Source organism: Mirounga angustirostris, unplaced genomic scaffold, assembly GCF_029215605.1.
Source record: "Mirounga angustirostris isolate CCGP_5_RB_7025 unplaced genomic scaffold, mMirAng1.0.hap1 SCAF_8, whole genome shotgun sequence".
NCBI classification, from domain to species: domain Eukaryota; kingdom Metazoa; phylum Chordata; class Mammalia; order Carnivora; family Phocidae; genus Mirounga; species Mirounga angustirostris.
Window position 1 is genome coordinate 50,343,603 of NW_026991716.1, and position 23,714 is coordinate 50,367,316.

The 23,714-nt window shown below is 37.8% G+C and overlaps 1 protein-coding gene across 1 annotated transcript in view; it reads right to left on the bottom strand.

Annotated features, from left to right (window-relative positions):
• Window positions 1-888: 888 nt before the first annotated feature.
• HMGCLL1 (3-hydroxy-3-methylglutaryl-CoA lyase like 1) overlaps window positions 889-23,714 on the bottom strand; it is a 181,098-nt gene continuing 158,272 nt past the window's right edge. The window contains exons 8-9 of the mRNA XM_045867038.3: window positions 6,020-6,145; window positions 889-2,175 (exon numbers count right to left, since the gene is read on the bottom strand). Coding sequence (XP_045722994.1) covers window positions 2,074-2,175; window positions 6,020-6,145 — 228 coding nt within the window. The 3' untranslated portion in view covers window positions 889-2,073. The remainder of the gene's footprint in view (window positions 2,176-6,019; window positions 6,146-23,714) is intronic.

Consider the following 23,714-nt stretch of genomic DNA (forward strand, 5'->3'; position numbering starts at 1 on the left):
TGAAATATGGCTTTGGGGGGATTCTGCCTGTGGACTTCAGGTAGTTTTATGTGCTTTAGTGATTCCCACCCCCCCAAAACCAGAAATGAAACTCCAATCTAGCAGAAAGTTTTAGATGGTTTGGGTGGGGAAAGGATAACAAATAACTAAAACACGAACTTTCTTGTAGTGAGTATGAATAGGAAACATTGAGATATTCTCGAAAATGAATCTGTAGACTGAGATGTGCTCTAAGTGTGTGCCAACCTGCACCCGGAGTTTCAGATTACTTGCTCTGCCTCTGGAGAGTCCATGGTTTGTATTTCAAAACAGCAAATCCTGGCTGTTTCTATAAGTAGTTTGCACCAACAGATCCTTTTCCAAATAGCTCAAAACTAAGAACCTCACAGTTCCATAAGAGAGGAAAACCTAGTCGCCTCAGAAGATGGGGTACATATCCTACTGTGCACACTAGGGCAGGTATCCCATTACTGCCCCAGTGCACAGGGCTGATTCTTGAAGAAAGACCCACAGGGAGATATAACAGGTAGATCCATGAAGAGCTGTGATTTTGTTTGCTCCCTGCACTGCCCCCCTGCCAACATGAATCCAAATGCAAAGATTTACTCAGGACTCAGGATAACAAGCTCCTGCTCCAACACCCATCACAACCTGATGAGTTAGCCTCTTCCGTGGGAATTTATTGTGGTTTTGTCAATTACCAATATGCTTCCCTCGTGATTCTTACTATGAATATCTTTAAAGTTAACTCAGTTGTAATCAGTACTTCTCATGTTTTCTTGAATTTCTTTTTATTTCAATAGTTGTGATGAATATTTAATAGACAGTCCACAATGATCCTTTCATATTTCAAGTTAAATTCAAATTTATTCAAAGATAAGATCACTAAGTATTACTAGAGAAGTCTACATAAATAATAGAACTGATGGTACAGACCTGCATTTAATAATTCTGTCCCCATATGATTTGCCTAGGTTACAGAAATGTTTTTTAACATAGTCTTCCTGCTCCTCTTCTCAACTTTGATATATTACTTTTTGTTATTTCTAGCAATGCTTTCTATTACAAGAGATAAAATTTCAGTCATTTCAATGTTAAAAATAACCATGAAATCAACCAAAAAAAGTGATTTAATCAAAGTACCCTGAATCAATGGAAAACAGTTTTGGTTTTGTTTTTTGTTTTCCATGAATTAAAAACTGCTTTAATATTCTTAGGATCACAGTGACCTTTCCTTTGGCAATTTGGGTGTGATCTGAGAATTATCAAAGTGGATTATAATATATGTATCAATCTATTCTTAGCATTGCAACTGAAACATTGAGATGAAAGTCAGACCTTATATTTTTCAATAGTTGAGTAACACCATCCTGGTTTTTACCAAAATTGATGAAAGAGAAAATATGGTAAACTGGATACATATAACAAACATGGGAGATCATAATGTTTCCAGGATATGGCATCTTGCCATTGACCACAGCCTCTTGGAACAAGATAAAGTCATTGAAATAGTTAACAGATGTTAGTCATGCTAGAAATATAAAAGTTCTATTGCTAAAAATTATGTACGGTCAGATGGAGATTTGGCGCTTGGGCCATAATTTAACTGACTTGGCAAATGGTAAGTTGAGATGCAGAGGCATAATGCATAATATCAAGGCCACACACTTTGTACACTATGCAGGAGCTCATAAACTACTGACAATATGTATACTGTGCTAAGCCAGCTTGATTAAGTATTAACACAGCATTTGATACTTAGGGAAATCTGAAGTCAATTTTCACATCTACTAAATTAAAAAGTTATTTCTATAAGAGCAAAAGAGTAGACTTTTCTCCAAATTCAAAAGCATGTCTACAAATCATATTATTTAGTTTCAGCTTGCAATTTACCAATGATTGGTATTGCTTTCCACTGATTTTGTAATCTATCCGGTAATACTCTTTAAAATTATATTTTCCCACTCTTGTCTATCACTTCACATTTCAGAACAAGTTGACAGTAATGAATTTCAGATAAGTATCTGTAGCTGAAATGGATCTTCCCAGCCTTGAGTCACAAGTTCATTCAAGTCAAGCATTGAAGGAGGCTTGTGCTACTTTAGAGTTTGTGGTTTTATTCACAGCTTTGCAAATAAAGTCACCAGCTTCCATCACTTTGTAAAGATTCACACCCTGTTAAGGGAAAGAAGGGGTGGATTAGGGAGGGAGAAAGAAGACAAAACAGATTTCTTTTCATTTTATTAGTAGTTAATTAACAATCTGAAATTACTTAACAAAATGTTACTCATTGTTGATTTGAGAGTAACATTTGTCTTCTTCATGAATCACATAATCAGCATTTTGGATTTTTGTTTTATTAAAGCATATCTTGAATCTGACGCATATAAAATTATAGGCTATCTATCCCTGAAAAAAGTCAGTGTAATTCAGGGTAGTATCTAAATTCTAGGCAAGACAATAACAGAACTAGGAACAATCTACAAAATACCAGTGGAGGGCAGTTAAAATTAGTATGGTTTGGAGGAGTTCATAGATAAGGACTTAAGAAAAAACCTTTTTACTATATAAACAAACAACTTGATAAACGTATGAGCAATACAGGAAAAGTAACTATATAATTTTAACGATACTCAGAAACACTATCAGTATGATGTTGAAGGAAATAGTTATAGGTCAAACAAAATGAAGTAGTATTTAGTACACATTTGGAACTTGTTTTCCTGAGAAGCTGTACTGTTTGAAAGCATAAACAGGATCAACAAAGGCTTAGGTAAATCCATGAGTGACAGGTAGGTGGTTGGGTATGAAGGCCAAGTTCAGGGCATGCTCCTCATTTCTTGGGCTTGGTGTAACAAAAGATCCCCATCAAGGTCTCCACCCAGCACCTCATCTGTCACTATAGGGGAGGTAGAGCATTAGGTGGGTTACCCAGAGATTTGCCCTCAGGTAGCATTTCATAAACTCCTATGTCTTAACATGGACTAGAAACAATGTGGACTTAAAATTGAACAGACTCAGGCTTCCTTGCTATTAAGTAGTTCTTAATATTTATGTAAGTCTGTCATTTTCTTAAGAGAGACAAATATAAATATAGGCCCTTTTCATAACAGTGATCATGAGATCATCGTTTTAATACAGTCAATTCTCTCTAGAAACTTTTAGAGCAACGTTTCCTTTGTAGTTTACTTCTCTCTTTTTAAGAATGATCAAGAAAATTATTCTGTAAAATGATACTTATAAATGATTCTCTTTGTCTTTTTGCTATAAAGTTGTTCTTCGGTTATCAACATTTGCTTTGGTTTGAGATTGTCTTGTCCTGGGAATGGCTTTAGGTAGAATATGTTAGGCACATTTTATTTGACATCCTAAATGGAGTGCTATTTAAGTTTTATGAATAACTAGCTACATGTGTCTATTACTTTTGAATTACACCCAGCAAGGGATTATAGACAGATCTTAGTCACCAGTGTTCTTTGCTTTCCAAGAATTCCATTGATAATAAGTATGTACTGGGATTTGCTGACATTTTACACAAAAAAATTCATTTTGGCCTTTATCATTTTACCTAACAGATATCATTATAAAATAATATTGCCTTTATTATTGAATCATTTGTCAGGTGCTTAAATATGTCTCATGTACTATGATATGTTCTGAGTTTTCAAGAACTTCGTGTAAAATAAGGCTTCTGTCCTCAGGCTGTTTAGTGTCAAGCAGGCAATATGGACCCCTGTTGAGAGGAGTCCCGTATTATAATTAAAGTCACTAATAGAGATATGCTCAGGTGATTATGAGGGTGAGGGTGGGGCAGTAAACCCATTGAGGAAAAGAAAATAGAGAGGAGTGTGTCAGGAAAGGGTGTGAGGAAGGGTACATTCTGACCCGAGTCTTACTTGGGGAGTATGAGTCATTGAGAAAGAGGACAGAGGGGGCACTGCAGCCAGAAGAACAGTACAAAACTTCTAAAAAAAAAAAAAAAATGCCATGCTGTATATGTAGAATGATGGGCAGAGATGACCTGAAAAGGCATGAAGAGGCCATATTGGGTACAAGAACACAGCTTTGCTTTACAGGAAATGAGAATCCACTGATGAGAACTCAAGCGGAGGGCACCTGGGTGGCTCAGATGGTTAAGCGTCTGCCTTCGGCTCAGGTCATGGTCCCAGGGTCCTGGAATCGAGTCCCGCATCAGGTTCCCTGCTCCTTGGGAGCCTGCTTCTCCCTCTGCCTCTCTCTCTCTCTCTCTCTCTCTCTCTCATGAATAAATAAATAAAATCTTAAAAAAAAAAAAGAGAACTCAAGCGGAAACAAGGCATATTCATATTTGTATTTTGGATGAAATTCTCTGATGATAGCATGGAAGATGAATTTAAAAGCAAGTCAGAAGTCTGCACACCAGTGTGGAGGATGAATACCCAGGAAAGAGCTAAGGAATTATGCTGACATAGCTATAGCAAGGATATTAAAGAACAAACAACCAAAATATCTTATAAGTCAAATTAGTGACTCTTGGTAAGTGATATGGCATGGGAACCATAGTAACACTAGATCCTACAGAGAATCTTGGCTTTTTAGCCTAGGTAGGTGGTTGAATTGTAGCTCCAACCCCATGTAACAATTCTCTCCTTAAATTTTGAATGCTTAGGAATGAAGCCATGGTTTATTTGCATTTCAGCCCTCAAGTTCTAGAACATGACCTGATACATAAGATGCATCATAGCATCAGCTGGGTTCAATTCAGTCATCTAAATCTCCAAGAAAGAATCTAATTTGCCTCAGTTTTTATCATGGCCATACATTTCTACCAGAAATGATTAAGCTACTGTAAATGAAATAATAGGTACTCCTAACCACGAAAGATGGGCAATAGCTTTTGGTGTTTATCCCAAGAGATACCCATCTCCTAGTGAATGTGATTGAACATTTCTATGTAATGAGCATAGCTGTAATAATTTCTCGTTGGCTGCAGGGAAAGCTAGACACAGAAATAAGATCCTGATACAACCTCAGGGTAGGTTTAGAGGTAGAAGCACACAGGTTGGCATGGAAGTCCTAAGGGAGGAACCCAACAATATGAGGTTAGGCAGGGAGACACTAGAAGACTTTTGGGGGTGGGTGCAGCTCAGTCTCCAGGTGAAATCGAGGATGGGGAATAAGGCCATCTTAGTGGTGATGGAAGCAAGAGCCAGGAGTAGAGGTGAGAAATAAAATGGTGTGGAAATGGGAACTACAGGCAAGTGGTACTGCAGGAGCTGTCATGTAAGTAGAGTGAAGTGAGAGAGAGAAGATGGGAGAGAGAGAGAGGTAAAATTCCATGTTGTAATCCAGATGAGGCTTTTACATCTCAGAAAACATTTTGAACTTCTAATCATCTGTGAACTTTTTTCTTTTATATTTTTGCCCTCCTCCCCTCCAAAAAAATCTGCCTTACAGACTAATAAGCAATGTTAACGAACATGTGGCAAAACAAAGTGCTAATTTAGGTGGATGCTATAGAGGATGTAACTTTTCAGGAACTTTTTTAAAGAGACAATTCTTGCTGTCCAGTGTCTCATGTACTAAGTAGTGTTAAGCTCTCCTCTTTCTTGATCATTCCAATAGTGCCCTAGGCTCTTTTTCAGAAGCCCAAGTTGTCACTGCGAGAAAATCAAGTTCTCTGTTTCCTCCTAGGAAAACCTCCATCCAAAACAAAAGCGCAGAAACAACAATCCTAATGCAAAGGCACAGACTCTCATTCACAGTGTGTGAAATCAAATGAGATGATACATGAAAAAGTACTTTGGAGGTCATGAAGCACTATAAAAATGTGAAATGGTAGCATTATTGGTGATGGGGCTACAGCAGTAAGTTACTTTATAAAGCCCCCTAAAGAGTTTTTATTGTATTTTCCCCACTGTGCATTTTAGCAAACAGCAAAAGTGTAGTAAAATTTTGACCTTAAAATTTCTTCCCAAATCTGAGACACATTCCCATTTGTATCTGAAAGGCATGAATATTAAAATGTTAAATGACTTACTGTGTTGAGCCCCAAGCCATTAAGCATATATATCAAATCCTCAGTGGCTACATTTCCAGAAGCACCTTTTGCATAAGGGCAGCCACCTAATCCGGATACTGCCGAGTCCACCACATTAATCCCCATCTGGAAAATAAACCAGAACACTCAGGGCTTGTCTATTTATGGCATGTAAATTGTTGAATTTCTATTTAATCTGTTCCAAAGAGCAAATAAGCAAAATCTAAACCCGTTATCCAAACATACTCACTTACTCACCTGCTGCTAGAACAGTCCCGGGGGTGCTGATTTCTTTTCTACCTAATCTTGTATTTTAGGCTAACAGAAACTTGAAGGATCTCAGGAAGTAGAATAATCTTAGATCAAAATAAAATGGTGTTATTCATTGTTAATCACATGACTGTAGGGGGTGAAGCTTGAAGTAAGATGAATTCATTCCCAGATTGTATAGATTCTCCAACCAATTCTCTAGTTTGATCCTAATACTATTATGTAAACACAAAATACTTCCAACACTGCAACTCAGAGTCAAGGTGCCTTAGAAGACTGGTGGTAGTGGTAGGGTCACGTTTGAAATAGGATGTTTTAGGCTCAATTCACCCATTCAATTCACTTGATCTTTACCGAGCCACTATTTTGCGTACCCAGCCCGGCTTCTTTGGGAGAAATGAAGAGCTATTTGGGAGGCAAGACTTCCACTACTAACAATAGCATCATCTCACATTTACTGAGTCCTCATTAAGTGCTGGATATTATTCCTAACACCTTATGAATAGTAACCCATAATCTTCCCCCAAGCCCCATGAGGTAGATATCCTCCTATCATCCCCAAATCACAGATGAAGACACTCAAGTATAGCAGGATCACAAAATTTGCCCAAGGTCATGTTTGTCTCCAGAGAGTTCACACTGGAATTTATGGTTTCTGGAAATAAGCAAATTGGTACAGGTCATGTATGTGGGGATATCAGAGGTAGGGGATGTGTGTGTGCTGGAGATGTCCTTGAAGACATGATTACAGTGGGGTCTGAAAGGAACCCTGAAGATCAGAGGATTGGAGAAGACTGGAGAAGAGAGGCAGGCATGTCATACCTTGTAAAAGGCACAGTTGGATGATCAGAAGCTACCAAGAGGCATAATCTGATTATTCAACTCCTGGATATTAAAGAGAAAAAGTAACATGACTTCTGCTAAAATGAGAAGCCCCTTAAAGCAGAGATCTTGGGCAGCACGTTAGGTCAGCCATTCACATTCCCAGGATCAGAACCATACATTGTGGCTACATCTCCAGAGTCAGCCTTACAAGACCTGGGCTCAGACTTGAGAATCTGAGCTTTTCACAAGATCACGGATGCTGCTCTTGCTGCCAATCTGGGGATCACACTTCCTTTTGTTTTTCTTTTTGATTAACTTTTTATTTTAGAGCTTCAGATCTTCAGAAAGCTGGTGAAGAACAGAGCATTCCCATATATAATGCACCTAGTTTCCCATATTGTTACATTATCTTACATGATTATGGTAACTCTGTCACAGCTGATGGAACATAATCGATATGGTATTAATGTCCACACATGATTCTGATTTCCTTATTTTGAACTTAATGTTCTTGTCTGTCCTTCAGTTTGGATTTGTCCAATGTTTTTCTAATGGCTAGACTAGAATTCTGAAATATTTCGAGGAAGACCACAGAGGTGAAATGCCATTCTCAATACATCGTATTAAGGGTACACACTGTAACAAGATTGATGACTGATAAGCACCTTGATCACCTGGCTGAGGTAGTGTTTGTCAGGGTTCTGCAGTAAGGAAGCCTCTGCTCCCCACTTTCCTGACTGTACTCTCTGGAGAAAAGTCACTATGTGCGCCTCACACTTAGAGGTAGAGAGTATCTACAGAAATCACTTGGAATTCTCCCATTTGGGAGATTTGTATATTCTCCTCGATTTATTCAAACATTGTTTTTTATCAGGCACTCAAGGCATTTTTTTTTCAGTTTGGTTTAGAATCCAATATTATATTTTGTGGATCAGGTTGTTTAAGATTTGGTTTTTAGCAGCTCTTTCAGTTGGTTCCTGTGTCTTTTTGTCATAACAAAGGGACTGTGTTTTGAACCATTCTTCTAGATTTCGCCTTGAGACTTAAGATACCTACACCAAAGCCTACAAGGTTTAAAAAAATATTTTTTTTGGATGATAGACCAAAACAGTTAACAGAGGTGATCACTGGGTGGTATGATTACAGGTAATTTATTTTAATTTTGTTTTTATTTTCCGATTCTTTCATAATGAATGCTAATTATATATAAAGTATTTAAAAAAAAGGTTTCTGTAAACTTTCGCCTGTGGTAGAATAACATTATGTAAAAGAGAATGAACATAAATGAATCCAAGGCTCATTTTCTTGATTAACATCATTATTTTGCAACTAAGTGATCTTTCTAGGGTGTGAGACTGCAGGGTTAATCTGCATACAAAATCTTTAAATAAGACATGATCTGAGTGAAAGGTTACCTGGAAAATGGCCTTTCCCTATTTCCTAGAATCTGAAGAGCTGTAGACCTGGGGATTTTCTATCTGTAAGCTCTATTCCCAAGTTAATTGAATCAATTCTATGCACTATGTGGCTTTAAAGCAAATTTGAAGAGTTTGTTAAAGTATATATTACCTGTGAAGGAGAACATAAAGATATTAATGTTTTAATATTCTCTTTTGAATTCTCTTTTTTAAAAAAAAAAATCATGGTACTACTTTAAAAGCACTTTTTATGCAGTATCTCCTAAATTCTGACCTCTATTAAATGTTCAATTCTACTCCCTAGAAATCTTAATGGATAATGTTATCCATATACTAAGCTATGATCTAATTCTTAAATAAGCTGCTTTAGGAGCACCTAGGTGGCTCAATTGGTCAGGCATCTGACTCGGTTTTGGCTTAGATCATGATCTCAGGGTTGTAGGATCTTAGGGCTCCATGCTCAGTGGGGAGTCTTCTTGTGATTCTCTCTCTCCCTTTCTCTCTGCGCTCCCTTCTTCCCCCCTCTTATGAACTTGCTTGCTTTTGCTCACGCTCTCTCTCCCCAAAATAAATAAATCTTTAAAAAAATAAACAAGCTGCCTTGAAACTTTGCAACTATGAAAATTTTGTTTTACTATGTATATTTTCTTTACATCTACTTCCCTATTCCATTGGAAATGATACATACTATGATGTAAACAAGTTCTTGACAGAGTAGGAAGAAAAACATTTATTTTCTACATTTATTCTTGATGGTAAATAGAGGGACGATTTTTGTACTTACTGAAATAATACCATGTATTTGAAGATAATAGATGGGATCTTAGATGATTTTATCATACAAGAGATTGTCTTCATTAAAAGATGATTTGTAGATACTCCCTTTCCCATGTCTCCAAACACAAACCACTATTTCCATGCTTTCACATTCCTATGGGTATGGGTGTGTGTGCACACATGTGTGTTCCCGGTGTGTGTGTGTGTACGCGTGCTCACACTCAAACATGAGCAGGTTTTTGCACCATAGATTGAAAAACAAAGCATTTGTTTTGAGGGAAAGTGCATCTTTAGATGAGAAACCACAAGGTGGCAATGTAGCTTCAAAATCCACCAATTTAAAGTCGAGCATTTACAACCCCACTGTGTTCCAGCCTCCCAAAATGACAAACATGTAAATAAATCACTTTTGAAAAAAAAGTTATTTTTAATAATATAATGAGGAACTTTCACTAATGGTATAGAATAATAAAAAATATACTGAACCACAGGTTGTAGTCTTCCTGTTTATGAAGTACATTCTTTGTGCCAGCAATTGGAATCCATACAAAGTATTGTAGCTCATGGAGTTCAGCATTAGAAATTAAAATTACATATTTTGTCACTGAGAAGTAGCATACTATTATCAAGCTAGGAACCATTTTCCTCAGAACTAAGGGAACTAGTAGTCCTCCCTAAACTAAAACCCAGAACTCAAAGGGTTGAGGTGTCCTTGGCTCCCACCTTCCTCCAAGCTCATGATTAAAGCTATTAATCCAGTAACCAGGAAATGATAAACTTGACTTTAGTTACGTGTGCTCTGTCTGCTTGAGCTCTACACTTATGTGCTTGGACTTAGGTGCTGAGAAAAATGAATAAGATATTAGTAGCCACTTTTTCTGGAAAATGGTAAATTGTAGATAAACCATGAGCACATCATTCTGTGCTACAATCTTAGGAGTATTAATTTTGTGTAGTGCTTAAATGCCCTGACCATGCTGATATGCTAACGAAAAGTACATCTTGACTTTTTCTTAGTGCTGTTAAGAACTTATTTCCCAAATAAAATAAGAAATCCTTAAGAGGAGTCAAATCTTTTTGCAAAGCTTATAATGTCCTATATCTTCATGATTTAAAAATATTTAGTGAAATCTCAAATTTTAGGTATTGAGGATACTAAAATCTTAAGGAACATGTACAATTTTGATATGTTAATTTTTGAAATGACATCTTTACCCTCTAAGATCAACTTTTTCTTTAAAAAATCTGTAATGTTAGATTTAATTTAAAATGAGATGTTTCTGATGGTGTAAGTTACCCATTTTTGGATTTAAGTTACTTGGGTGGGGAAAGATAAATGTTCATGTGGGATAAATATTAAAAATGTACTCCTTTTGAAATAGCTGTCTCCTCAGCCATTCCTAAGCCCGTGTACCCTCCAACAGAGGATTGCAATTATCCAAGCATAAGGTGCTGCTTGTATTCCAGTGATCAGGCCAGATAACACTAATGGAGCAGGGCACTCTTGCCAATAAGCCCAGAGCTTGCCTTGAGCTACTTCTCTACTAGCATTCTAAAGGGTTACTATATACTGAGTTATGATACCACCTGAGAAATAACACTGTTTGCATTCATGTGTGCTGGGAATGTAACATGTAAATCACAGATAATGAACAGTTAGCATACATGACTTAAGCCCAGTGTTTTAATTAAGTGAAGTATATACCAAAATTGGTATGTAAATGATGATAGGCATATATATTGCTGTTGGGGGATAACTAAGCTAGTGGTGACACTTTCATATAACCTCCCTCCTCTTTGAAAAAGTTTCCCTACATGCTTCATTCTTCTTTGCCTTACTACACATAATGAGACAGATTATATTCTTACCTTCATTTAGTATATTTCAAATGGAGATAGAAATGGGACTGTGTACATAGAAGGGGGGGTAAGGAAACGGATAAACAGATAACAAGGGAATTCTCAATTTCAGTAAAATAAAATAATAGACTATTAGTGAACATTTATTGAATGTTTGTTTTGTCACAGATCCTGTGTCTTAGGCCTTATATATGATAAAGCCGCACAAAGTTAGAGTGAAATGCGTAGTAACCCATGTCCATTTTACTGATGAGAAGACTGAGGCTCCAAGAAGATAAGCACTATTTCCTGCTTCAAACAGTGTAAGACAGAGGAAGAATGCAAATAGCTGTGTGCTACTGTCAAATTTTAATTGTTAACATTTCATTAATACTGTATGCCAGGCACATGACTAAACACTTTGCATGGTTTCATTTAATCCATGTAATAACGTCAGGAGGCAAGGTGTGAATTAGGAAGAGAATGTTGACAAATCAAAAGGCTTCATTTTCTTAAGACACTTTTTTCAACTTTCTGAAAAGTCTCTACACAATGTAGTACTACGAGGCTTTCAAGAAAGTAAATGATCATTGTCCAAAGGGTTTTTTCCTAGGAAGCTAGCCCAAGAAAATAGCTAGAAATGTTATAGATTCATGGTTCAAGAATAGATATTCTTTGTAGCGTGATTTGTAATAGGAAAAAAAGGCCATAAGTTAAATGTCCAATAATAGGGAAAGAGTTAACAAATTATATTAGACTATTATGAAACCATTAAATATTTTCAATGAATATGTAATGGTTCTGTGACTGTAGGTTAGCCAGTGATGTGCAAGCAAAGTGATGCAGGCCATTTCTAGAATATTTCTTTTCAGAAATTCTGTCAATAGTCAAATGCAGATGACAATGAGGCCTTAGGGAATGGTGAGCCAAGAAATGGGAAGAGCCTGGGTCCATGAATTACCATGTGGAGGAGAGATAGCCACTGACAAAAACCTGTTCAGTGAGGAACAAATATCCATGTGTTTGAGCCGTTACTCGCTTTGGGGTATACAGTTATATCAGCCAATTAGAAATAATATTCCAATTGATGGCATAGATTAAAATCTACATTTTTCCAGCTATTTTCTATTCCATCTGTTTTGTTTTTCCTCTTTTCTATCTTTTGTTTATTTTTTAATGATTCCATTTTCTCTTTTATTGACAATATTTCTACCTCTTTAAATTTTTTAGCACTCTTTGGTTTACAATATAAACTTTAATAAGTCTACCTTCAACTCTCCATGGCACAGGTAGGGAAGGACCTTACAATAGTATATTCTCAATTCCATCCAACCATCCTTTGTGCTATAATTTCCCTACATTTACTTTTATATACCCATAATACATTTACATACCCATGAAGTGTTGTTCTTTTTTTGCTTTAGGCAGTTACCTTTTAGAGCAATTAAAATTTAAAAAATTATCTTGATTCACTCCACTTTTTCTCTGAAGAAACTTGACAGGAATAAGAATATCAGAGATTCAAATCCTAGTATTTAGTTAACACTCATCTTTTGGCGGTAAAAGAAGATGAGTTAGTGAAAGACACGAGGAGTTCAGGAGGAGGTCCAATGTCACAAGCCAGAGTAGGGAAAGTTTCTCTAAATACCTTTTTTTTTTTTTTTTTTTTTTTTTTGAGAGGGGGAGAGAGTGTGAGGAGGGAGAGAAGGAGAGGGAAAAATCTCAAGCAGGCTCCATGCTCAGTGTGGAGTCTGACGTGGGGCTATATCTCATGACCCTGAGATCATGACCTGAGCCAAGATCAAGAGTCATACACTTAACCAACTGAGCCACCCAGGTGCCCCAAAGTTTCTTTAAATACTTATACCACAGTGACGAATACCTCACCTACATAAGGAAAGTAAGACCTGAGAAAAATCTGTATTTATGAAATTGACAAATTTTGATATTGATGGGTTCAGCAGAGACCAGACTAGGAGAGCTGGGAATTAACTGAAAAAACAAATGGAGGTCATACAGCCTAGTTCTTAAAAAATCAGTTTAGGGAGACTTGTATTTGAACTTGTTCTGCCACTTGTTAACTGTGTGATGTTGATGTTACTTCTCTGTCCCATCAGCTATAAGATGAATATAATAGTAATGAATCATGGGCTTGTTAAGGACTCAGTGGGATCTTCCATGGAAAGTGCTTATCACATAGGATGGCACATAACACACAGCAAATGTTGGCTTTAACAAGTATATGTCAAGGGTATAGAGACAGAAGACATGTGGTGATAAAGAAGAAAACCAGGGTATAATTGGGGGTATATGAATGGGGAGATATGGAGGATATTTGAGACCTGTAACTTGGAAGGCTTAAGGGACAGAGGTAAGTAAATGGAAGTAAAGAATGATACCACACATAGAAGAGAAAATTCACAGAGAAAAAAAACCTTAGAGAGTGTAGATGAGTTTGGAATTAAGGCAGAAACATGGAGTTTAGCTAGAAATTAGTGGATAATACTATCCTTTGAGGTGGGATGGACAGAGGTACAGAGATATGTTAAGGGAACACAGACCCTGAGGTCTTCACAGAAATAAATGATCAATACTCTCAGAAACACAGTAATTAGTTAATCGGGGAGTTAGTTCAGAAACAAGTTAAGTCCTTTTTAGCTCCCTGACACTAGCTTCTCTTGGACCAGCCCTACCCTCCACTTAACACACTCTTGGATGTGTGCACAGAAGTGGATGCATAATGAAGAGGAAGGAAAGGGGACAGATCCATAAATAACACCATGTAAACAATAAAAAAATGTACCTATACATATGGAAGTGACTTTTTAATAAGAATCTGTAAATCCCAGATTTTTACAACGAGAAAATTTATTCAATTTTCTCTATGATTGATTAATTGATTTAAAGGGAACTAAGCCCTGGAGTTCCTAGTGGGGCTACCAAAAGTCACAGAGGTCATTATTCTAGAGATGGATCTAGAATTTAGACCTTCATGTTTTTGTAATTTCACTGGTAGGAGGTAAATAACTTCCAATTCCAAATTAATGTTAGTGGGAGGCCTATGTAATAGTGTAAATATGCTATATTAAATATTAAGTAAATATTAAGTAAAAAAAAAAAGTTACAGAATGAGAGCACAGTCATGCCTGATAAGAATTAGGTGTTACAAAAAAAAAAAAAAAGAATTAGGTGTTACAGTGTTATTAGTACTCACAAACCAAGGAGTGCTTGGGATAGTGGGAAGACCAAATTTTGGTAAGAGGAGGGGAGTCAAAATAGCAGGTAATATATACAAACTATATGAGGGCAAGAGCCTTCCTCTGTCTCACTCCATTATAGGCTCAGCATGTAGCATAGCACTCAGAACATGATGAGTTATTTCACAAGTATTTCCGAAAGAATGGAACAAATAATGTACCTAAAAGAACAATGAATGCAATAGCAAGTCCTGCGAGCAAGTATAACCATACATGGTAATAAGTGAACTTGATACAATTCAATTGGAAACACAGAACTGCATAAGGAGGATACTAAAATAAATGAAACAGTTCAGTGGATCACCACCTACTTTGTTTGCTCCCTAAACCTCCTTCTCTTCGTACTGCCTTCTCATAAAACGGGTTCCTGGAACCTGTTTGTTTGTTCAGTGACTCCGTATTAATCCTCAGTGCAGCTGATGGACCTAAATTGGATCAATCGCAGTCTCCTCCCCCATAATTTAGAACAGAAACAAAGATAGAATCCACCTTTCTAAAAGGTGAGATGTAGGGCGCCTGGGTGGCTCAGTTGGTTAAGCGCCTGCCTTCGGCTCAAGTCGTGATCCTGGAGTCCCGGGATCAAGTCCTACATCGGGCTCCCTGCTCAGCGGGGGGTCTGCTTCTCCCTCTGACCCTCTTCCCTCTCGTGCTCTCTGTCTCTCATTCTCTCTCTCTCAAATAAATAAAATCTTTAAAAAAAAAATAAAAGGTGAGATGTAGAGCATATGAGGTATGGACAAGCCACTTTTTCCATGAGCAATGCAAAGTAGAGAAATTGAGTCTGCAGTAAGAGCGAAAAGGAAGCATCATCGAATTAGAAATGTCCCTTGAATTCCAGACAGCTTCTCAATCTTTCTGAGGTCCAGCTTCATTTCCTCCCTTTGTTTTTGAAATAACGTTTAATTAGAGCTATGCCAGGTGTGTTAAACCATACAATGATCATAGGAAGTAGGTATTATTAACATTTTCATTTTATAAGTGAGAAAACTGAGCCACGGAACATTTAATATGATCATGCATGATGTTACATATTTGGTAAGTGATGTAAGCTGAGATGCAGGATCAGGTGGAAAAACCTCTAAATCTCTGCTCTTGTGTGTATACTTCTCTAAGAGGTTTCCACGGGACATCCCTGTATCCTCATAACAGTCTCCTTTTTTTTTTTTTTTTTTGAGGTAGCTTGAGTTGGCTACTGTTACTTGGAAACAAAGAATAGTAACTAACACATCATTAAGTTAGTGACCTGGTGGAGAAGATATTCATAAATACAGAGAACAATAATGTAGAGTGTGGTAGCTGCTATGAGAATTACAAACAGAGCTATTCAGAAACACCAGTGAGACAGTATCTATATTTTGCAGTAGAGCAAGGAGGGGCAGTGTGAAAAGGTTGATGAATAGTTTGGCTCTGCTTTGGGCCTTGAAGGATGTTGACAAGTGGAGGATGGTGAGGGAAAAGATACTCTACAGAGACGGAACAGCTTGAGAAAAGGCACATATGATGAACAGGCCAAGGATGTACTGAGAATATTTTAATGAGACTTATATTGTAGGGGCTGTTGAGGTGTGGAAGGAGTACAGTTCCAGATCATGATAGGCCCTGAATGCCTTTCTCTGGGGGATGAAATTTATTCCCTAAGAAATAAAGAGCTACTTATGGTTCATGAATAATCATGACATCATCAGCATTTGTTTTACTCAAATTTTGTTATCAGGGGAGCAATAACTGAGATGGATAGAAGGTTGAGAAATATGTAAGTAGAAGTACTTGGTAGAAAATTAGTACAATCCATGAAGTCACTGGTGATGAGTACTTAAAATGAAGCAGAAGGGGAAAAAGATTGTTAAGGAACAAATTTGACATTTATGAGGTAAAATAGTGTCTAAATGAATAATAATGGAAGAAAGAGGTGTCATTGACAAAAGCAGTGATTTCTAGCTTTAATAACTAAGATGATCCATTAACTGGAATGGGATATAGAATCAACTCTAGTGAAAGGTAGAAGATGGTTTCTTGGAAATCATTACAGATATAAAAAACTGGATATTTGGGGCGCCTGGGTGGCTCAGTCATTAAGCGTCTGCCTTCGGCTCAGGTCATGATCCCAGGGTCCTGGGATCGAGCCCTGCATCGGGCTCCCTGCTCGGCGGGAAGCCTGCTTCTCCTGCTTCCACTCCTCCTGTTTGTTGTTCCCTCTCTCGCTGTGTCTCTCTCTGTCAAATAAATAAATAAAATCTTAAAAAAAAAAAAAAAAACTGGATATTTAACATGTCGCTTCTTAAAGCATCCCTGCTTGTTCAAGACTAGCTTTAATTCTTAATCTTTCATTGCATACCTATTTCTTCTCATTTACATCTGGGGTGATCCATAGCTTTGGTAATGTTCAAATTTATGGTTAAGCATTCTTATAACCCAAAGAACTGGCCTCCACTGGGTAGTGGAATAATTTAAAAAGATATGACAACGTGCTTCCTGGGTCCCTGAGTTGAAAGCTCCTCCTCTCCGCTGAGTACCAGGGATGTGGTTGGGGGAATGGGTGATAGGAGTTCCAGATAGGTTTAGGGGAGCCCTAGAATACAGGGACTGGTCCTGCTTCCAAACGTGTATGCTGGAGGGAGTACAAGACTCAAAATCTCCCATCCAGTTGGGTGGGATGCCAGGGTAGCAAAAGTGAAGTGAGGAGCCTGACAAGTGGGACCTAAGGCAGCCTCAAAGATAATAGGCACTCAAACCTGGCCATCAGACCAGGTAATCCCTGGGTAATGGTGGATGGATACTCAAACTCCTTTCAAACTAAGTAAGAGCATAATAAGAACAAGAGGCAAAGAAGGGCAAGGGAAATTTGAGACACTGAGTTTTGAATGGAAATGACTAAGCTGATTAACATAAGTATTCAGCCATTAATTAGGAGATATTTGGGGCATTTAAACTGAAGGTTCATTAAACTGAACTGAAGTTTAAAGCATTTCACAATATTACATCACTACATGAATATTACTACTCAATCCTTGTTGTTCATTTCAAATAGTTCAAGTTCGGTCTCCTCCCTCCCTCCCTCCCTCCCTCCCTCCCTCCCTCCCTTCCTTCCTTCCTTCTTTCTGAGAGGGGGGAGAGAGAAAGAGAGTCTTAAACACTGGGTGTGGAGCCGGATGTAGGACTTGATCTCACAATCCAGAGATCATGACCTAAGCTGAAATCAAGAGTTGGATGAGTAACTGACTGAGCCACCCAGGTGCCCCCAATCTGATTTATAAATGACTTACCGGGAATCTTGCTTACTCTAAAGACACAATCGATCAGAGTATCTGATATTTATGGTAATAATGGTGTTAATTTTTCTAAGCAGTGAGTATAACTTGAAAAGAGAGAAAGCTGAGTACACATGAAATCAAAATAGATTTTCCTTCAGTTGAAGCCAGTTAACTGAAAGAAGGTAGAAAACAAAAGTAAGTGTAATCACATTTAAATGTATAGGATGTGAAGCAGGTTTGGACCAAACCAACATATCTGGAAAAGACGATATAAGCAATGGTTGAGGCAATTGTGGGTATTTATCTTGGATAAAACTCAGAGGTAGATAATATTTGAAGTTACAGAGTTCAAGATCATTATGTGGTCAAGAAAGTAGACATACTCTATATGATTCCAGAGGAAAATTGACAGAGGTAGATTTTGCTTGATTATGAGAGATAACTCTGTAGCCATTCAATGCTGCCTAAACTTGATTAGCTCTCAAAATAATGATCTCGCTGCCACTGAAACTATTAAAAGACAATCTAAAGGTAGTAGAAAGAATCCCTTCTACAGTGAGTGAAACTATTGGTTTTGATGGCCCCTAGGAATTTCATCCAATCCTCAGTCTGTCTATAAATGCATGTTTCACTTAGCTTGCTCAGTAACATCTAATTTTGTCATAAAGTTATAAACATAGACAACATTAAAATATGAAGTGCTGCTTCTAATGTGATTTGAGGTAACACATTCCTGGGGTAGGTCCATTTCTTGGCATCTGAATACAACAGGTAAATTCTAAGCAAAGACACAGCAAAGACCTATAAAACATAGTTTAAGGGAAAAAAAACTTGAAGATGCTCCTGAAGGGTGTCAAACCCACACATATTTGGTATTTGCAGCAAGGCTGCCAAATACCACTAGAATTACAAAAGCTCCCATATCACTTGTAACACACTTTAATACTTCCAAACATCTAAAATCCAATGCCACCCTTAGTTAAAAGTGAAAATAGAGAAGCAGATAGGAATTTTTAGATCTGAGTCCAAGTACTATTCCCTCACTTGGCTAGATAACATTCACAGAAAAATCACCTATGAAATATGTAGGAAAATACAATATTAACCATGGAAAAAACGGATTGATATGGCCAAATATCCTGTTTGGGCAAGAATAAAGTAAGACAACTCAACTTTCACAACAGGAAGGCTGTCACCTGCATCTCTGATTTCCACAGTGCATAGCCCTGTGATGGTCAAGTGCCTGCTTGCTCTGAGAGGTCATTCTTGTCTGTCCCTTTTCTGTTCTTTAACACAGGGGACTGCCTGTGCAGCCTGCATTCCTCCAACTCCCACATGAGCTAGATTCCAACTGGTTCAGACGACAGAAGGCTCTGTTGGAGGAAGAAACTACAATATTCCCCCTTTCTGTTTCAGGTGCTATGTCTAGCAGAGCCTGTTTCCTCAGTGGCTCTAAATGTTGACCATGGACAGGCCCACAGTTCCAACTTCCTCCTGGTGACTCTGGATGGTGGGTTCCTGTAACAGTGTCTTCTTTCTTTGTCCAGCCAAGGGGCCTCACTGATGTTACAGTGGTGGTTTCTTGCTCCTGCTTATATCAGGAGTGCCTCCTTAAAAGTGAGAGCACTGAGGGGCAAGCTACAAGAAGGTACTCACTCTCAGAGCAGAGTACAATCAGCACCTGAGAATGAGTGCTCCCTAAATGGTGTGCCCTAGGCACCTGGTTACCCTGCCCTAACCCAGAACCTGCTCATTTCTGGATTGCTTTGCTGCCTAATGTTTAGTTTTATGGTTCTCCAGTCACCTGTGCACAATTTCCTGGATTCGGCTGCTTACATGGCTCCTGTTTTCTGGCTGGACCCTGAAAGATCCAAGCATTCATTTCATGGAGTTGTCTGAATTTGCTTCTATCTAGCTCCTACCAAAGGCAAATTGAGAAAATATTAAAGGAAGACCTTTTTAGGAGTATACAATCCCTCCTCTTCTAAGTATTTTAATTCTAGCCTTACATCAATTTAGTTAATCAGAAAGACATAGACCAGGATCTCATGAGCTCGGACTCCTGCAGAAATAGCTTCCTTGAATGCCATTTTAAGGTTATTTTCTTGCATTTATTAATAGTTATTATAAGCACTAAAAAATAAGTTGTGGTACATGATTTCTCCCCCCACATGTATCTTAAAACCTCCTGCTGGAGATATGGTTCTTAATTTTACTATATCGTGTCCTATATTAATCAGGATGATTAGGTTGAACTAAGGTGGGAAGAAAAAGAGGGGAAATCTATTGGTTCACTTAAGTGGATTGTGGAAAGAGTTTGGAACTAATCTTGGAAAAGACTGGAAACTTTCTCTTTCCTTCTGTCTCCTTCCCTCTCTCCCTCCTTCTCTCTTCACCCTCCCATCTTCCCCTTTCTCCTTCCCTCTGTCTTCACCCCCTTCTCATCATTTCTTTCCTGTGTGGATTTTTTCATGTCTGCTATGCCAAAGGTCACAGGATTTTATATAAGAAAAGTGAGCACTTTTTCATGGGCTCCAGCCAGGAAACTATTGGGAAAGTTTTGGATCTTTATTGAGCCACCTTGAGTCACATGTCCATCAGTGGACCAGTTATTGAAGTCAAAGATTTCTTGCACTAGGGCCATGAGTCCACCATATCGTATACTTATTAGAGGTGTTGTGTATATGTTGTGTTTGTGTGTGTGTGTGTATAGGGAGAGTGCTGCAATTTCTACGCCCTCATAAGAACTACATGGTTGGACTTGTGGGGAACAGTTTCTTAGAAGAAGGAAGGTGTTATTTTCACAGATCAAACAAGGACTGTTCACCAAATTCCTTTGGTAGAAGCCACTTCGTATATTCCATTTAAATTTCAGTACCATAAAAACATCAGTGTTTAGCACTCATGTAACTCGCTATGTCTTTGTCTTTAGAAAAGTTAAAACATCAGGTAATGCTCTGTAGTGGCAACTATTGGTCCCACCAGTGCACAAACATTTGTTGAGTTCCTATGTTCTTCTGGGTGCCAGGTATAGAGTCGTGGGAAATAACATGCACAGAATTTGTGCTCTTATGGAGCCAACTTTCTGGTGGAGGAGAAAAACACGTAAGATGGTTAAACAACAAGGTAAGAATAATTCAGGAAACAAGTGACAGGAAGACATGGCAATTTACACCATTCTTCCAAGAAACTTTGCTTGACAAAGGAGTATTTGAGCTGAGACTCAGATGAAGTAGGAAAGTGAACTTAAGTACTCATCTGAAATAATCATGTTTAAGACAAAATGAACCAAGTCAGGACAAATGCCTTGAAAAGGGATGATGCTTGGTGTGTTGAGATCAGTAAAGAGACCACACTGACTGAAGTGGCAGGAACAGGGAGACAGTGTTAGACAATAACATCAGATGTGTGGCAGGGCCAGATCTTGTGGACAAGTATATTTTGATAAGGTCAATATCATTAGTGTGGCAAACAGGAGTCTCCATCAGCATTTTTTCGATGGTAGGAATAGAATGGAAAACATCTTAGGACATTGTACTTTTTTCTGTATCACGAGACATTTTGCTGTTTGATAGGCCACAATGTTTTGGATTAGGAAACCACAGTAGACTAAGGAGGATGTTACAGGCCAAAGCTCATGAAGCTATTAACAAATTAACTGAAGTCATGTTTATGCTTTCCTGTCAAATAAAACATGTTGACTTGAACAAAAGTCTTCTGTAATTGACTACAGGAGATTTAGTTTCTTACTAGACAATATAATTACATAAATGTCTACTAGTTGAACAGGTTCTGATTTCACAGGGAGACCTCCTTTTTTGTCAATATTACTATGAAATGATAGCTCTTATGAACATATTCAGCTTTATATAAGCTAAAGAATCAACCAAACAACATTATCAAGTATACACTTAGAAAAGGCTTAGGATACCAGTATATTTAAGAGACAGTCCTTGATAGAAAAAACTTATAATCTAGTGGAAAAGCTATGATGTCTATGTGAATATATAGAAGGAAGACTGTGAGAAATACTAATTCAAGAAATTAGGAAAATATTATAAGAGTTCAAGGAGAAGGAAGTTTTCAGGCCAGGTTAATCAGGGCAAGTTGCATGGAGGAAATGACTTCTGAATCTGGCCTTGAGGACTAGGATGATTTTACAGAGTATGGCACTTGGAAGGAGGCCTTTAAAAAGAACTAAAAACAACACCAATGACTGACCTTGTTAATAACAGTTTCCTGTTTATTGACATTTGACATTAATTCGATTCCTCCCACTATGTAGCACAATTTTGTAGAAGTACCCAAAATATTCATTTACTATTTATAAAAACATTTATTAAGTGGTTTCTATGTACAACTCACTATGGGGACAAAAATAAAAGTTAGATGCAGTATTATAGAATGGGTTTTTAAAGATAGGAGTATGGGGGCGCCTGGGTGGCTCAGATGGTTAAGCGTCTGCCTTCGGCTCAGGTCATGATCCCGGGGTCCTGGGATCGAGCCCCACATCGGGCTCCTGGCTCAGCCGGGAGTCTGCTTCTCCCACTCCCTCTGCCTCTCCCGCTGCTCATGCTCTCTTTCTCTCTCTGTATCTCTGTGTCTCAAATAAATAAATAAAATCTTAAAAAAAAAATAAAGATAGGAGTATGATATGTACACACACACACATTTTTTAACTTTGAAATGCTACATTACTGAATATGTTTAAGATAGCTATATATAAGTATAGGAGGAGATATGCGTATCTTTATGTTGCTATTGGTGGGTATGTGTGTATATATATTTCAGCCATCTCACATAATTCATGTTTAATTTAGAACTCTCAGAATCTTCTTTACAGCTAGTGTCCACAAGACATCTGAAAGTACTATTGCATTTCTTAATAGAATTAGGTCTGTTCTTGCTCAGTATTTCAGGCCAGTGCCTAATCTTGTATCAATTACTCACATCATCTCACATGTCCAGAAAGAATTTATATCAAAGTTTGTAAGCCATCTAACAAAAATGCATGCATGCTTCTCTAAAGTAGAGCTGTATTTGAAATTTAATTTTACAGAGGTGGAACTCTTCCAGGCATCATATCTCACTAAGGATAAGAGAAATCCAAAACTGTATACAAAATGAAGTACAGTACTGTATAGTTATGCAAAATTTGCTGGTTTCTTATTGCAATATATGTAAAACCAAACGTAATACTGTCAAGTTGGTATCTAACTCAAAGGTGAATGATTTATGTACACGAATAACTCATTATCACTTTACCAAAGACCAATGACAATTGAGAGTCAGAGAAAGCACTCAAGTTTAATTTTACCCAAGTTTTTGTCCCTTTCACCAACCACATATTTATAAACATCATTTCACACCAGACAAGGTTTGGGGGAATACAATAGATGTGGCCTTTGGGTTTGCTTTTAGTTCTTCAGTAACTGGTATTTGACTTAGGAAGGGTTACTTTACCTCTTTCGGTCTCACTTTCCATATTTGAAAAGTGAGTTGTTGAAATAGTCCCCTTCAAAGTCTTACTTGTAGAGTACCAACATTCTTTAAAAAAAAAAAAAAAAGAGGAAGGATAGGGTTTATGGTTACTCTCCTAACTATAAAGGAAATGAGAGATGTTTAAGACCTCCCTATAAAGTTTCAATAAAATGTCATTCAGGGTGCTCATACCTGCCGAACATCAGACATTCATAGCACAGGTTTGCACGTGGTAGACAGTCTGTGTTAGGTGAGTCAGGGAACATATTTTGCGTTTCTAATCTATAATTCTACCGATAAGATATATAACAGTTAGGGGGCGCCTGGGTGGCTCAGTCGGTTAAGCGGCTGCCTTCGGCTCAGGTCATGATCCCAGGGTCCTGGGATCGAGTCCCGCATCGGGCTCCCTGCTCTGCGGGGAGCCTGCTTCTCCCTCTCCATCTGCGTGCTACTCCCCCTGCTTGTGCTATCTCTCTCTCTGTCAAATAAATAAATAAAATCTTTAAAAAAAAAAGAAAGATATATAACAGTTAAAACTGCATATTTAACATTAAGAGGATAGCATGTTGATTGTACT